The following is a 16,592-nucleotide window of genomic DNA, read 5'->3' as shown; positions in this document are numbered from 1 at the left end:
ATGGGTGTTGAAGTAGAGGTGCTACATCCTGTAGCATCTCAGGGCCTTCCTCCCGGGCTGGTGAAAGGTGACCAGTGGGGGAACAGTGAGAGCAACCCAAGAGCACATTTAACTGATTTCTGTTTGAAGCTGAGCTAAAAATTGGCAGATACGAGTTTTCTGAAAGTCCTTTTAGATATCTGGGGACTGATTGTTAACCAGTAAGTTCAGCCCCTGGGCTGCTGAATCAAATTTAGAGATGGAGACACCCGAGCCTCTGTCTTCCCAAGACTTGGCTATGTGTTTAAGCGTAGTAATAACCACAACGTCCTCAACGGCGAACACTTGGCCAAAGCTGGCCCTTGAACAGCAGAATGTCTGCATTAGCAATCGCTAAGCTAAGGCTGGGCAAGCACCTCGGGTCTTTCTGCTTCTGGCAGCCAAATTCAGTTGAAAGCCCCGGTGAAGGAACGTGGGGGTTGCAGAGGTCTCGCTGGTGGGGTGCTGCGGCAGGACACCCTGCGTCGGGCTGGGTCAAGGGGCTCATTTCATGGATGTAATCCCCAGGCAAGTGTCTACACAGGAGGAAACTCTGAGGGGTTTTCCAGTGCTGATACATGGCAGTGCGTTATGCCCGGGGATGCCTGGCTTGTCAGAACATGCCGAGGTAGCATGTGCAGAACCTGGTGAAGTTCAACAAGGGCAAGTGCAGGGTCCTGCACCTGGGGAGGAACAACCCCATGCACCAGTACGGGCTGGGGCTGACCTGCTGGAGAGCAGCTCTGTGGAGAGGGACTGGGAGTGCTGGGGGACGACAGATTGACCATGAGCCAGCAGCGTGCCCTGGCTGCCAAGAAGGCCAATGGGATCCTGGGGTGCATGAGGAGGAGTGTGGCCAGCAGGTCGAGGGAGGTTCTCCTTGGAGACTTGGAGACCCTTGGATTGGGTGACCCACAGAGGTCCCTTCCAATCCCGACCATTCTGGGATTCTGTCATTCTGGGAACTGGTTTTTAAGGGCTTGGTTATTGTTTGTAACTGATATTCTATATACCACAGTTCTATAATTGTGTATTCTTCAGCTGACGTCCCTGTGCAGATAAAATATCCGGGAGCAAAGCAGGGCTTCCAGATGGAGGAAATCTGCAGAGGAGCAGCTCCTGCCTGCTTTTCCTATTACCTCCTAGCGGGCAAGGTGCTGGGAAGAGCCACCTGAAGTGTTCGGTTGTTGAACACTGCCCCAGCTCGCGTTTGGGATCGCTTGGGATGTGTCTGCTTGCGTCCCGTTCCGGTGAAGCAGGCAGGACGGCTGAGGCTTTCCTTCTTGGCTTCCCTGCTGCGCAGTGTTGGCTGTGCACATCCTTTAATCCAGGGTGTAAAACCTCCCAAGAAATGCAGGGATAAAAAAAAGATTGTTGGAAAAACCCCCAATCTCCCCAGATCTGGTCGTTGAAGCAAGCCGCAACTCTCACTCGAGGGAGGAGAGAAGTCGGTCCTTAGACCGACGTGGCTAGAAACGCCGTTATTCTTCTCTTTCAGGATACCTCAATGATTATTTTGAGAATTACGACGCAGCCTTTTATTTTGCTGGAGTCCCCCCCATCATCGGCGCCTTGGTGCTCTCCGTCGTCCCGCTGGTCCATCAGCGGATGCTGAAGAAGCAGCGCCTGGACCCCGGCAAAGACAAGATGCTGGTCTCGGAGGCGGTGGTGAACGGGGAGCTGCTGCCGGGCTCTCCTGCCTCCGAAGCACACGTGTAACGCCGACACTCGCTGTCTTGCCACCAGCAGCCTCTCCGTAGCCCAAGCACAGGTCCTTTTCTAGACGGGCCGTAATTCTCAATGATCGCAGATGCACTATGTTTGTAAAGGAAGAAAAACACAGAGAAGTTCTTCTAGTTAAAGGCTCTTAACTAGCAGAAACGCTCATTTTCCAGACAGTTTTGATTTCAAAGCCACCTTCTTTTTTTTCTTCCCCCCCCCCCCCCAACCATTTTTCTACAGAGAAGTCTCAGCAGGATTCCAACTTGATCGATCTCCCGCTCCTCTCCCCAGTTTTCTAGACATCACGACCGAGGTTTACAGCTAATAAATGCCTTTTTAAAGCAGGCCACTGAAGGAGCTTGCTGAACCTTGCGGCTGTCCATCCTCCTCCTCCCTCCGGTGTCACTTGGTGTCACCTCCAAGCTCGACAGCCCCCTCCCCGTCCAGCGCCAGGGGCTGTTTTGGAGCCGGCAGATCTGAAGGAGGAAACGCTGCTTTCGTCCGACGCACAAACCGAAGAAATGGCCGTCAAGTTTCCACTTCGATCTTCTCTCCTCCTTTCCCGCTGCGCTCCCACGCACCCAGGGAGCTGCAGCTGGGACGATGGGGAGCTCGTCCGGCTCCGATCCTGCCGCCGTCATCGAACAGAGCCATGCGGGAGCACCCCTTTCCTGCACAATATGCCTTAAAAACACAGGGACAAGACCAGCAAGGTCCCTCGGCCACTTTCTGCCTCCGTTTTCTCACCCGGCGACTAACGATTGGGCTTTGGAGGTGCAAAAGAGAGGGGCAGCTCCCAGCGCAGCCCACCGCGGCCAGCTCTGCAAGGTGAAATCCGTGGGCAAGCTGCCGAGACGGGCGCTTCGGAGGCGTCGAGGCGCGCAGGGTTGGGACAGAGACCCACGTGTCCGTGGGTCTGCTCCGTACCAGGAGATGGGTTCCCTGCGCCCGGGCATGCAGCCGGCTCGGGCACGGGGGTACCCGCGGATGCGGGGATGCAGCCGGCTCAGGCATGGGGGCACCTGCGGATGCAGGGATGCAGCCGGCTCGGGCACAGGGGTACCCGCAGATGCAGCCGTCTCGGGCACAGGGTGCCGCTGCTCATTTTTTGGGGGGCCGGTTGTGTATTTTGTAGCAGTAACCACGAGTCAGTATTGGCAAGGGAACGGTGTTTCAAAAAGGTTTGAAAGCCTCAGCAGCATTTAACTCGCAGCCCGTGCAGGGCCAGTGCCATCCCCGGGGAGGGGGGGGAGAGGGAGGGGGCTCCAGCAGGCAGCACAGCCTGTGGGTACCCACCACGAAGGCAGAGCTCAGCCTTGCGTAGAAATTCGTCATCTCCAGAACGTGCCGGCTGGGACTGGGGTGCTTTTTCCTGGGAATAATAACCCAGCAAGAAGCACAGCTGGCGTTTATCCTGTGTGCAGACCCTTCCTTCACCGGATTTTCACTGTGTTCGCCTGCCTTTAGGAGGGACGTGTGCCGTGGGCGTCACCCCTCGCTCCCCGGGCGAGCACGGGACTTTGTGCCTTGCGCCCAGGCAAATCTGTGCTGTGGAATCTCAGTTTCCACGGAGGCTGCGCTCCCGCAAGCCGCGGTGGGACCTTTGTACATAGGTTCAGGATCCCGCATGCCCCCCCGGCCCTGTGTTTAATCCGTGTTTGGCCAACGCGATCGAAGGTCTCGTGGTCTTTGTGGCCCTTCTGTCCCTGTAACGAGCTGGAAAATGAACTGGTGTGTCGTGACGTGTCTGTTTCTGGCTATAAAACGAGCTGTCCGTTTGTCTCTGTCTTCGATACGCTTTGCTGTGACTGTTGCTGCCCTTCGCTGCCCGCGCTGGGTGGTCTGCGGTGGCTCTGCTGACCCCGCGCTTGGTTTGGGAGGCAGCAGGAGCTGCGTTGGGAGCCAGGGCGGGCACAGACCCGGCATCGGTGGGAGCCGAACCACGGTGCCCTTGCTCCGGCACCGGTGGGATCTGCCAGGCTTGGCCTAGGGCAGGGCGTTAAAGTTATGCTTTCCAGGTGGGAACGGTGGCAGTGGGGCATCTTCAAAGGCGTCCGACAGCGGAAGGGAAGAAATAGATGGCATCGTAACTCCTTTGGTGAGCTGTGGGGCTCTCAGTCACGCTGGAGTTCAGTGACGTTCTTTAAATCATATTTTTGACCTTAATGTGCCCCGAAGGAGAGATTTCGAGGGATTCAAAGTCAAGGAGCAGCTTTTTCAGGTCAGCAAGAGGATGAGCAGAGGTGCCTCAAACCCATGCCTGGCCTGAGACAACTGCACCCGGCTTTGCGTGAGGCTTCACAGCAGCCAAACCTCTGGCTCACGAGGCGGTTTATGGTTCAAATCCCAAATTTCTAACAGATTTCCACTTGCCTTAAATGCTCCGCCTGCCTGCAGAGGTCCTTGCCCCGGGAGGAGCCTGCATCCAGAGCAGTGGGTGCTTGATGCTGCGATGGCGTTGGACGCTCTGTGTCAGCCGGAGCTGGCGCTTTTCCCAGGAGGGATGGTGGGACCCACCTTCATCCCCCACCCTAAATTTTGGTCTTTGCCCACAGCTCTTATTATCGACCTTCTGGGAGTGACGAGGCACATTCATGGGTCGCCTGAGCTTCCACCCTTCATCCCACCCCGGACCAATGTCTGGTACTGGCCTCCCAGACATCCTCAGCATCTTTGTCCGGTCGAGATCCCGCGCTTGGTCAAGATGAGGGCCAATTCCGCAGCGGGGGAGGCGTGTTTACAAACTGAAGCAGAGGAAGTTCCAGCTGAACCCGAGGAAGAACTTCTTCCCTCTGAGGGTGACGGAGCCCTGGCCCAGGCTGCTCAGGGAGGCTGTGGAGTCTCCTTCTCTGGAGATATTCCAGACCCGCCTAGACAAGGTCCTGTGCAGCCTGCTGTGGGTGACCCTGCTTGGGCAGGGGGTTGGGCTGGGTGACCCACAGAGGGCCCTTCCAACCCCAACCAACATGTGGTTCTGTGATTCTGTGTTGGAGCCCGAGCAAGGGAAGGTTGGCCTTGTCTGCAAACACAGAAGGGATCGGGAAGGGCAAAGGTTGGAGTGCTCTGTCAACACGGAGGGGAGCACCTGGGGGTTGGTTCGCCAGCCAAAGGCTGCTGCTGGGCGGCCGGTTGGTCCCGGGAGTATCGAGCAGCTTGCAAGAATTTTTGCAGACGTGGGATCGTAGCATTCTGAGCATCTGTAAATGGGGAGAAAGGGCATTGGTCGCGGAAGCGTCCGTTCAGCCTGCCGCAGCCTGGTGCTGCGATGGCAGGTGGGTCCCTACCTGTAGCGAAAAGCTTCATCCTGAAAGCCTGCTTGTTTCTTTCTATGGGTCATATGAGTGCACCCTCAGCAAGTTTGCTGATGACACAAAGCTGGAAGGAGGGGTGGATACACCAGCAGGCTGTGCTGCCCTCCAGTGAGACCTGGACAGGCTGGAGAGTTGGGCAGACAGGAACCTGATGGAGTTCAACAAGGGCAAGTGCAGGGTCCTGCACCTGGGGAGGAACAACCCCATGCACCAGTACAGGCTGGGGCTGACCTGCTGGAGAGTAGCTCTGTGGAGAGGGACTGGGAGTGCTGGTGGACAACAGGTTGACCATGAGCCAGCAGTGTGCCCTGGCTGCCAAGAAGGCCAGTGGCATCCTGGGGTGCATCAAGAGGAGTGTGGCCAGCAGGTCGAGGGAGGTTCTCCTCCCCCTCTGCTCTGCCCTGGTGAGGCCCCATCTGCAGTCCTGTGTCCAGTTCTGGGCTCCCCAGTTCAAGAAAGAGGAGGAGCTACTGGAGAGAGTCCAGCGGAGGGCTACGAGGATGGTGAGGGGACTGGAGCATCTCTCCTCCGAGGAAAGGCTGAGGGAGCTGGGCTTGATCAGCCTGGAAAAGACAAGGCTGAGAGGGGACCTTAGAAATGCTGATCACTATCTGCAGGGTGGGGGTCAGGAGGACGGGGCCAGACTCTTTCCAGTGGTGCCCAGCGACAGGACAAGGGGCAACGGACACAAACTGAGGCAGAGGAAGTTCCAGCTGAACCCGAGGAAGAACTTCTTCCCTCTGAGGGTGACGGAGCCCTGCCCCAGGCTGCCCAGGGAGGCTGTGGAGTCTCCTTCTCTGGAGATATTCCAGACCCGCCTGGACGCGGTGCTGTGCAGCCTGCTGTGGGTGACCCTGCTTGGGCAGGGGGTTGGGCTGGGTGACCCTCAGAGGTCCCTGCCAACCCCTGCCATTCTGGGATTCTGTGGTTTGTTCTCATCCTGGCCCAGAACACCCACGTCCTCTGGGTGGGCAAGGGCAGAGTACTACCTTGTACTCTGTTTTCTAATTAAGAAAAAAACCCGAAGCTTCTCCCTCCCCTGCAAGTGCTGGGCTGTGATTCCTGCCCCACTCCCTTGCTCCGGGAGGGGAAGGTGGAGCCCAGCACTCTGGGCTCGGCCGTTTTCGGGCTCGGGTCCCTTGGGGATGGGACAGGGATGGAAGGGAGCGGGGAGGGAGCAGCTTCGCCCCGTACCCGGGGTGCTGGGTGAGCTGCGGGTGTGCGTAGCCTTATGTAAGTGTACAGCAAGCGTGGGACATGTCCCGGCAGCGCCCTGCTCGGGGCCTGGCTGGGGCTGCTCTTCTAAATCTTTAGCTTGAGGGCGTTCAGAAACAACTTGTTGTCTTTTCTCCTTTTATTCTTTTTCTCTTTTTTTTTTTTTTTATTCCTGCTGCAGAGCGAGGCACCGGGTTGAACCCCTCTCGCTCTGGCTGAGGGACGGAAGGGCGCAGGCGGGTGGCTGTGTTTGCAGCTTTTTGGGGCTGCCCTGGCGATGGGAAGGCTGGCAGGGCAGCGGCCGTGGGAGCTGCCCGGGAGGTGCCGTGATTCATGGCTTAGAGCTTTTTTTCGAGTTGTGAAACAAAGCTAGAACCATCTGCAGGAGCTGCTTCAGTGCAGCGTGCCTTGCCCTGAGGTCCTGCGGCCGGGGAATTGTGTGTTTCTAAAAGTCACACAGCTCGAATTTAACAAATTCTGGCCACTCGTTGGCTGGGGGTTGAGGTTTCCTAACGTTTCCCTGCTGTGGGAGCGGTGGGAAGGCCACATCCCAATCGCCATCAAAGCTTGAGAGATTTTGCAGGTCTGCTGCGGTACCGTGGGGTTTGGGGACCCTCGGTTTCAAGACGGTTTTGGCTCGGTTTCCCACCATCGTGGTGGTTTGGGCTGCCAGTTTGGCCACGTCGGCAGTCGAGGAGCTCCGTAACCCTCCAGGCTGAGCTGCCTGGTCCGGAAGAGCCGGGAGAGCTCCTGGCCTGCAGCTGGGCAAGGACATTCCTGCCCTTCCGCGCGTGACAGTGCCCCAGGAGCATTTTGCACGGTGATGGATTTTGGCATTGGTACTTTGGCACTGAGTGATTTGCTCGGGACGGTCTGATTTGGTGCTATGGGGAGGTTCAGGTTGGATATTAGGAAAAAATCTCTTTACTGAAAGAGTTGTAAAGCATTGGACCAGGCTGCTCAGGGCAGTGGTGGAGTCCCCATCCCTGCAGGGGTTCAAAACACGTGTGGATGTGGCACTTTGAGATGTGGTTTGGCAGGCATGGGGGTGTTGCGTTGGCGGTTGGACTTGATGATCTCGGAGGTCTTTTCCAACCTGTATGATTCTACGATTCTGTCTGCACTTGCTCAGATCACTCTGGTTCAGCATCTCAAAAGGCTTAGGGTGGGTTTCCACCTTGGCTGTCGTCTGCATCCGTACAGTCCTCAGAGTCACAACCTGCAGGAAGGTGAACTTGGAGCAAATCCTCTGGACGCCACGGGGGACGGAGGCACTGAGCCCCTTGCTTAGCTCCATCCTTCACTGCAAACCGTTACCTGGCCTTCATGCACCCAGCGGAGTTTTGTTTGGGGGTTACCTTGGTTATTTTAGCTTCAGTAATTTTCGCGCTGGCAGGGTTAGCTTCTCCTATTCCAGCTGGAAGCAGAAAACTGGAATGGCTTTGAAAGCCCTGGCTCCTTCGCCAAGCCAAGCCGAGCAGCCCCCTCTGCCACCGGAGGTGTCACCTTTTTGCCGTAAAATCCCGCAATCCGGCAGCTCTTCTGGGGGCTTTTTAAATCTCAGCCACCCTTGTAACCTTCAGGGAGGATGATGTGATCAACAAGTGCTCCTTAATTACTCCTCCGTCATCCCCTGCATAATGCCAGACGGGGATGAAACTTGGCACCGTAGAGGGGCTCTGCTGGCAAGCAACGAACCGAAACAAAAGCTGTTTCCCTTCTTCTTGAGAGCCCTTGGAAGGAGAGCGGGTGTGGGGATGGATGGAGCTGCCATCCCCGTGCAGCTCCGAGTGGGCTTTGCGACCAAGCCCCGGGGCGGCGGCGGGGGTGAGCCCAGGGCGAGCATCGCTCCGGGCGCTTTATCAGCTTGGCACGGTGGGCCCGTGGACTTTAGTCCTGGCGACCTTTCGGGGGCGTTTTGTTGTTTTAGTTTCGCAAACATTGCAATGCCCTAAGTGCTCCCACCAAGGACGGATGCTGTGAGTGGCCCCGCGTCTCTTCCCACCACGGCCGTGCCACGTGGCTGCAAACCACCGGCACGGGGCTTGGGGCCACGCTCCCGGCAGAGCCCAGGCAGGAGAGGAAAGACACATGGTCCCTCCCGTTTTCTACAAAACATGGCTTTGGAAGGAGGTTTCGTACCTCCAAAGTTTCTTCTCTTTTTCTAACATACCTCCCAACTCTCACCCTGCGCCCACCTCCGAGCGTCACGGCCAGCGTAGCTCTTCACCGTAGCGTTAGAGGCAAGACTTCACGTCTATTTTACTAAGGAATGAATCTTCGGGGGGTTTTTTTGTACATTTTTAATCGTGGCGTGTAAGACGAGCTGCTTACTGGAGCAGGTTTTTCCGTAGCATTGATGCTCCGCTGCTGGTCGGTGACAGCCAGATCGCCTGAACGCGGGTGGGTTCTCCGGCTGCCGAGTGAATTCAATCCGCCTCTTCCCGAAAAGGACACGACTTCTCGAGGCCTGAACTTTCCCAGCATATCCCGTTTCAGCTGCTCGAACCCATGAAAGCAGGAGGCAGGACTTCTTTGGGGAAGCTGAGGGCAGTTAGGAAATTACCCTGCTCTCCCTCCCCTGCCCTGAATTCCGGCAGGATGAAGCCAAATATTTGCTTTTGGCTGGGTGGATTTTGGAACCGACTCCACAGAAGAGCACTGGGGTGGAGGCTTGAATTCGGGCCATTTCGGGTAATTCGTGAGCTAGAGCTTGTTTTGAAAGCAGGACCTCCAAGCCTGCTGCCACGCTGGGTCCCAACGCCGTGCCTTTCTCCGGTCGACATTGCGCCCGTCGCCGATGGGAATCCTCCCCGCGGGCTGTCGGGGCGGGACGCGTCGCTTCGCCCTGCCGATGTGCCGGGGACGCTCGCCCTCGCGGTGTCGGTACCTGCTAGGAAGACTCAGCGAGCACCGCTGGTAGCTTTGCAACCCCTTTTTTTTTTCCAAAACCGGATCCTGCGAGGTGCCTGGGGCTGCAAAGCCAGCGGCCTGAAGGCAGCCGCTCAGTTGGCTGCAGAAGTCAGAGCCTGAAGTCTAAAATTATTAATTATTCTTTTTTTTTTTTTTTTTGACATCTGCTCCTTGTAAGTGATTTATAGTCCCTGAAAATTTTGTATCTGGAAGTAAAGTATTTGAATGTGTGTCTTAAAAGTATGACTGTCCTTTCAAAATGTGAATTTCTGATTGTTGGTATACAAAAAAAACAAACCCCCACCTACCCCATATTAGCACATTTTTGTAATTAATGTTTTATGAATGTTGTTTAAAGAAATTGTGTAGAATAAAAACAGTTTAAAAAGAAAAGGCGATCCGTGCCTGTGTTTCACCAGGTTTCCTCTCCCCGGGGCTGGGCGCTGGTCCCGCGGCAGCTTTCCCGGCTGCTGCCGACCCTCCGCCCCGCGCCGGCCTGGGATGTTGAAGGAAAAGGGGCTGGAGAGGTGGCAGCTGAACACAGGAATTATTTTTCTCAAGTCTTTCGTACACCCTGGGGAAAGGCTGCGCTGAGATCCTGGTACGTAAGGGGAGAGAAGAGGTTCCTGACGCGAGGCGGAGGGGTGGAAGCTGGAGTTGGTGTCGTGGGTGGAGGATGGTCCCTGTCTGAGGCATCGAAAGCTCAAAGCCATGAAGAAGGAAATCCCGGGGAGTGTCTGGGTGCCCAAAGGGGTGTCGGTGCTCGGGGTGAGCCCCAGCCACCCCGTCAGGTTTCCCCTCCCTTCCTCCAGGTGTAGTTTGGGGTCTGGCTTGATCGACCGGCACCTTCCGGGGCTTGCCAGCGTCTCTGCTCTGCGGGGGCTCTCGCGCAGGGGCAGCCCCAGGGCTTTTTTTTAATTTACCAGTGTGATTTCTTCCTTCTGGCAGCAGGTTGGCAGCACGGTGAGGCCTGCCGGGTATTAGCGCTGGTCACGGGAGAGCTAATCTTTTCTGTCAATAAAAGCAGTTATGGGAGGGTTGAGGGCAGGACAGACCGGGGATGGTTATTCAGAAGTGAAGTTACCCTGGCTGGGAGATACTGAAAACAAGGCTTTTATCAAGGGCTTTATATTAATGATTTGTTTACGCTAGGTGCTTTAATTGACATTAGATGAAAGATGAATTGATATTAGATGAAAGCTGCCATATGCATTAGTTTTATATAGCTCAGGCTTTTTTTTCTTTTAATGTGCATCTCAACCCTTTTTCAAGTTGGGGATATTAGCTGCAAATATTATTTTAAAGAGACCCACCAGGAGATAAGAGATGGTAAAGAGCGATTCAAAGGGAATGAGACTACGGCGACGAGCTCCTCCGGAGGACTCCGTGCCGAGCATGCAGGGACAGAGCGAGGAGAGGTAACGTCGCCGTGCCCGAGCGCGGGAAGCCACCGAGCCGCACGGCGCTTCATTTACAGGCAGCGAATAAAGCAACATTAGCCTGATATTACAAGGATCTTCTTGGGGCGGCTGCAGATTTGGGGAGGGGGGGACCTGGGAGGGTGCTGGGGTGTGTGATGAAAGAGGGACACCCATAGCAGCAATGAGGGGGAGCCTGAGCCCCCCGGGAGCACCAGCTCGTCACAGCCCAGCTCCGTATAAATAAATAACTATATGTGTACATGCATACCTATAGCTCGCTCTCTCCATAGGTGTGGTTGTGCCTGTGCCCTCTGGGACCCCCTGCTCATCCCTGCTGCTGGCTGGGCCCCCCAGCCCCATGCGGGCCCCTGGAGCTGGTCCTAACGCATGGAAAGCGGAAAAAGTGGGGGAAAAAGAAGTATTTTGGATCAGTTTTTCAATACATTTTGAATTTTTCAATATAAAGGCTGCAAACTAGAAAAGCCCAAACCAAACAACAGCAACAAAAAGATGTTTTCATTACTGTAACACAATGGTTATTTAAATATCTATTCATACATTCAAATGAAAATATCATGCATTAAAACAAGTGGATTATATGTAATAGTTTACATTTTTACTTACTAAATGCAAAAACAACACCCATGTTTTATATATTAAATGCAAACCCCACGTCAATGTTTTATATATAATAGTTATAAATTACATATACGTTTTAGATATATTTATATGAGTGGCATAGATGATATCTATAGTGAAGTTTAGCTTTTTCCATGTAGATCTATAGCGTGTCCCCGCTGCCGCTGGGCGAGGCTGACCGCCGGCAAGGGGTTACTGGGCATTCAGAGCCCGCGGGCGCGTGCTGTGTGCGGCCGCTCCTCTGCGCTCTCCCCGCGGGCTCCGGGCTGGGCTTGTTTTCTTTCATTGTCTTCTTCTCCCATCTGTTTTCTTTTTGCAGGACTTCAATAATACAGTCCTTCAAACAAACCAAAAAAACAAAGGCACCGAAGGAAAAACAGCCCATCTGCAAGTGCCTTTGAAGGACGTGAAGGGTGCACTGATGAGTGGCAGATTGTTGGGTTTTTTTTTAAATCATCTCTGCCTCCAAATGCAAATCTCTCCTAGAGCCGTTGCTTTGCTGTCGGTATTTAAAGCAACAATTTGGAAAAGATCCCTTCCCGGAGATGCTGGGCCGCACCCACGCTCGGCGGGGCGGCGGAGCCGGTGCTCGGGCACGGAGCCGGGGCGTCGCAGGACCCTCTGCCCCAAGGGCTGGGTGCCCAGAGTCCGCGCCCGGGTACTGGGGTGCGTCTGGGCTTGTTCAGCGTGAAGAAGAGAAGGCTGAGAGGGGACCTAATATATACTTACAAATATCTGCAGGGTGGGGGTCAGGAGGATGGGGCCAGACTCTTTCCAGTGGTGCCCAGCGGCAGGACAAGGGGCAACGGGCACAAACGGAAGCAGAGGAAGCTCCAGCTGAACCCGAGGAAGAACTTCTTCCCTCTGAGGGTGACGGAGCCCTGGCCCAGGCTGCCCAGGGAGGCTGTGGAGTCTCCTTCTCTGGAGATATTCCAGACCCACCTGGACGCGGTCCTGTGCAGCCTGCTCTGGGTGACCCTGCTTGGGCAGGGGGTTGGACTGGGTGACCCACAGAGGTCCCTTCCAACCCCAACCATTCTGTGATTCTGTGATTCTGTCTCTTCTCCCAGGTCACCAGCGACAGGACGAGAGGCAACGGCCTCAAGTTGTGTCAGGGGAGGTTCAGATTGGATATTAGGAAAAATGTCTTCACTGGAAGAGCGGTCAGGCCTTGGACCAGGCTGCTCAGGGCGGTGATGGAGTCCCCATCCCTGGAGGGGTTCAAAACACGTGTGGATGTGGCACTCTGGGATGTGGTTTAGTAGGAATGGTGGTGTTGGACTTGATGATCTCAGAGGTCTTTTCCAACTTTAATGATTCTATGATAAGCGCCGGGGTGAGCTCGGGACGCACTCGCTTTCCTTCAGCTTGGGTGGTAGGGGCTTTTTTAAACGCAATATGGGAAACCGCTTAATACTGGCAGGAAGGCAAAGCAAGGGAGGAAAAAAAACAAAAACCAAAAAATATATAGATATATGCTTAGATCTAAGGCAAACACAGCACATGGGGGGGGGGGGGAAGGAGGAGAAAGGGGAAAAGGAGTGCGGGAAGGTGCGTGTGGGCGGGAGGGAGGGGAGAGCCCGAGCTCGCCGTGGTCCCGCTGCCCCCCGACACCGAAGCTGAACACCCAGCACCTCTGCGACGGGCGACAGCCCCAGCCCACCCTGCCGGGGCAGGCACCGAGGAACACGCCGGGCTGCAAGGAGCGTCGGCTGCTGTTGGACCCGTTTGCTTGCGCGTGCTTCATCCTGGCCCAGGCTTCGGGGTGTGCTTGTTTTTTTTTTTTCTGGCACAAAAGCAGCACTAGACAAGTCTCTCCCAGCCAGCCGTGGCCCCGCTTGATCCTGCACTGGAAAGACAAGCAGTGTTGGGGGGCTGTTTCGGGGGGGGTTGTGTGAGCAGCCCTGACTGCGGCTGCGGGTTGGGGTGCGAGCGGGGCCCCGTGTGTCCCCCCCGCCATGCTCGCAGGCTCCAGCTAGCGCCCTGGCATGCACCTCTTCTGCCCAGGACGGGGATTTTACGGTTATCAATCCGTTGTCGGCTCACCCGGAGCGTTGTTGGGGCCAGGCCAGCCCTGGTGTACGTGGCCAACGCTGCGTCAGCCCCTGCCCGCCCACTTGGCCCCCGGACCGCGGTCCCCAGATCTCTCCTCCTGGACCTTCTCCTCATCCCAGCAGCAGACCCCAAGGCTCCCCACAGTTTTGCTCCCGCCCGTATTCTTCTTCCACCTGTGCTGATATTTTTACCAGTCCCACTCAGACAAGCACAGCTCAAAAGCCTTTTCCTTTTTTTACCCTTCCTTAGTTTTCCTCCAGTTGAATTCACCTCATGTTTCCCTTCCCCTCCTCTCTCCTCCACCCCTTGCCATCACTCCCCGGCCCCCCTTTCCCTCCTGGCCACGTGCGGGGAAGATGGAGGAGCCGCACTGCCCGGACGCCAGCCAACAGCAAGCAGCTTCCAGGGCATCCCCCAGCCTCCCCCTGTCTCCCACAAGCGTTTCAGTTTATTTAGATTCTTCTTTACAAATTAAAGCAAGATGATGCCAAAGGCGCCAGCAGCAAAGGCCGAGTCATTTCCAAGTTTATTTAGGATTTATTTAGTTTATTCAGAAGTCACCAGTACCTACAGAGATGAAACTATTTCTTCCACCGCGTGTTTTCCTGCCTCTCACCTGCCCGACGCTGCCTTCGCCTCGGCCGGCAGCGAGCAATGCTCACAGCAGCCACGCAGCGGTCCTGCCTCTGTTCGTGTCTCGGCATGGATCCCCACTCTGGGGTCCGCAGATGAACCCTGTGGGCTCCTGAAACAGCTTCAAGAGCTTTCACACCCCGAACGCCCTCCGGCATCCGCAAAACCGCCCGCCAGCCTGCGGGCAAGGTCTGGCTTTGCGGAGGCAGGGCTAAACGGGGGGTTTCAGTCTGAGGCGGTGTTGTCCGGGGTGTTTCTCTGCTACGAAAGGAAAGGCTGGAGAGGGTAATAAAGCCAAGAAACCAAGCCAGGCACTTTCTGCTTCACGGCATTTTGTACAGGACCCATCACAACGAGCAAAGCTGCTGCTCCAGAGCAAAAAACCACCGGCCTCCAACTTTCAGCCTGGAGAAATCGCACTCTGCAAAGCCATCCTGAGAAATCAAACCAGTGCAGAAAAAAAATCATCATCTCTGCTGGCAACCAGGAGCCCGGCCGGCTCCATCCCAGCGCTGCGCAAGGCATCGCTGTGCCAGAGCCGCCGGGAACCAACCCACTGCGCTCCCCATCCAGCTCCCGCAGCCCGAATCCCACGATGCTGTCACAAGGGTGCCGCCTCGGAAGCTTTCTCCTTGGAAAGCCGGGACCCTGCTGGCATAGGGTGCCAAAACTCGAGAAACCCTCAGCAAATATGGGATGACTCCTGCTTTATGAAGTAATCATTGTCGAGGGGACTTGATGCTGGGATTTTCACATGCTCGGCTTAACAGGGGCTTTATTCAGGGGAACAGCTGGAGCATGCAGCATCAGCATCTCATTAGCGTCAGAGACAATGCCCCTCCAGTTTAAGACTAAAAAGCTGGTTTAGTTTTCCCTACATAACTTTATTGTAAGGGTTTAGGGAGCCACAACAGAGCTGAGTTTAGATTCACTGCGTTCAAAACCCCGAAACAGGTTCAATCACACTTGAAACGGCAGGGAAGGGCAAGTGAGCAGCCAGCCTTTCCTTCCCCCCCCCCGCCTCTGCTCCCAAGCACTCAATCCCACCGAGCAGTGGTCAGAAGAGCCTTTCTGGAGCTGGGAAGCCTCAAATGCGTGGTTATTCCCACACCCTCATCGCTCCGGGACGGACAGGTTCACCAGACACCACCTTTCTCCTCCCACCCAGCAGCAGGACCAGCAGAGCGGCCAAACACGCTCCCCTGTGGAGGTCTGCATCCGCCATGGCAACACACCCCGAAGGGCGGCGTAGGACCACGTAGAAGGTTACAGGGTTTAAGCATCGAGAGGGAGGAACAAGGTTATATAAAGTTTTACGGGCCAGAACAAAGAACCTCGAATATATTAAAGAAAACAAACACAGGGATGAAGTCAGCCACACGCATGCTCCAAGGTCAGTTTGGAGTCCTTCAGCAGTTTGGGGGTTGATGGAGAGTGTTTGAGGCACAAAGCCAGGCTACCCAAACCAAAGGACTTCCCACGGGGAGACACGGGGCTGGAGTCAGCGACCTGGCAAGGAGCTCCTGGGGCAGAAAGCGTGGGAACCGCTCCACGAATTAAGTCACCGAAATCAAAAGTTATCGCCTAGGTTGAAGACACGCTCTCAGACTGAACTGCACGCTTGCACGGCAAGGTAGACCCTGGAACTCAAGACGAAGAACGTGGGAATGGGGCAAAACCCCACCCTTACGCAAGGGCTCTCCCCACGGAGAGCAAAGCTGGAGCCGAATCCCGACCCAACGCACCCCTGGCAGAGCCCACGACCTTCCTCCTTCCCCAACAAGAGCATCACCCACAGCGCTGCCAAGCACCGGCCCAGCTCCGGGGCAGCCAGAACCGCAGGCGCTGCGGGTTTTCGAGCTCCGCGTCGCCTTCCTACCCCTTCTTTTGTGGCGATGTCATCCTCCCCAGGAGCGGCTCCCGCTTACCACTCAAGGAACGGAGCTGAGGCGAGAGAAGCGCTGATAATAACGGCAGCCTTCCCAAGCCCCCCAAAGTTTCCTTCCCACTCAAGTCAGCATTTGCATGTCCATCAGCTACTAATTTTAGGCCGAAGCTTTTTGCCACAGGCGAGAGCTTCTCGTGAAACGCTGCGAAGTGTATTTCTAGGGAGACTCGGCCCCGACAGCCCCAATCACCCGGCCCCGGTGCTGTCGGGCACCCGTAGAAGTCACAGCTACTAGCTGAAAGATAACTTGCAGACGCTGCTTTGGCATCCCGCATCATCCACCGACAGATTTACAGAAGTCTGGGACATGGCGAGATTTATTGCTTCAGTTTTATGTGCTAAGGAGCAATAAATTCCTCGGAGAAGTTAACTCGGTGCCATTCCGGCTCTTTCCTTTCCGCCCAGCTTCGAGGGAAAAGACGTACGGAGGAAATCAATTCCTGCCACATCCACCGCCATTTACTCCAGCACATTCCCACCACCAGAAGAACAAACCCAAGGAGCGATGACCAAGCACAAAACGAACACTTCATGCATTTTATTGAGTCTCTTTCAGTTTGCATCATGACATCTTACACAGGGAACAAACTCCTCCTAAACGTTCACTACCAAACCTGGTCCAACTGTTGTCCAGTGACCTCAGAGTACCATTTCGTATTAAACAAGTCCAGTATAAACAGATGTAAAGCACTGTACAAAAAAAAAAAACACCCAAAT

General features: G+C 55.4%; 1 protein-coding gene across 1 annotated transcript in view; it reads left to right on the top strand.

Annotated features, from left to right (window-relative positions):
* The window catches only part of SLC16A2 (solute carrier family 16 member 2), a 46,575-nt gene extending 37,003 nt beyond the window's left edge, over positions 1-9,572 (top strand). The window contains exon 6 of the mRNA XM_075435277.1: positions 1,517-9,572. Within this exon, the coding sequence (XP_075291392.1) occupies positions 1,517-1,737 (221 nt within the window). The 3' untranslated portion in view covers positions 1,738-9,572. The remainder of the gene's footprint in view (positions 1-1,516) is intronic.
* Positions 9,573-16,592: the final 7,020 nt, after the last annotated feature.

The sequence above is a fragment of the Opisthocomus hoazin genome, chromosome 14, assembly GCF_030867145.1.
Source record: "Opisthocomus hoazin isolate bOpiHoa1 chromosome 14, bOpiHoa1.hap1, whole genome shotgun sequence".
Classification (NCBI taxonomy): Eukaryota; Metazoa; Chordata; class Aves; order Opisthocomiformes; family Opisthocomidae; genus Opisthocomus; species Opisthocomus hoazin.
This window is presented reverse-complemented; position numbering and strand designations above follow the sequence as displayed.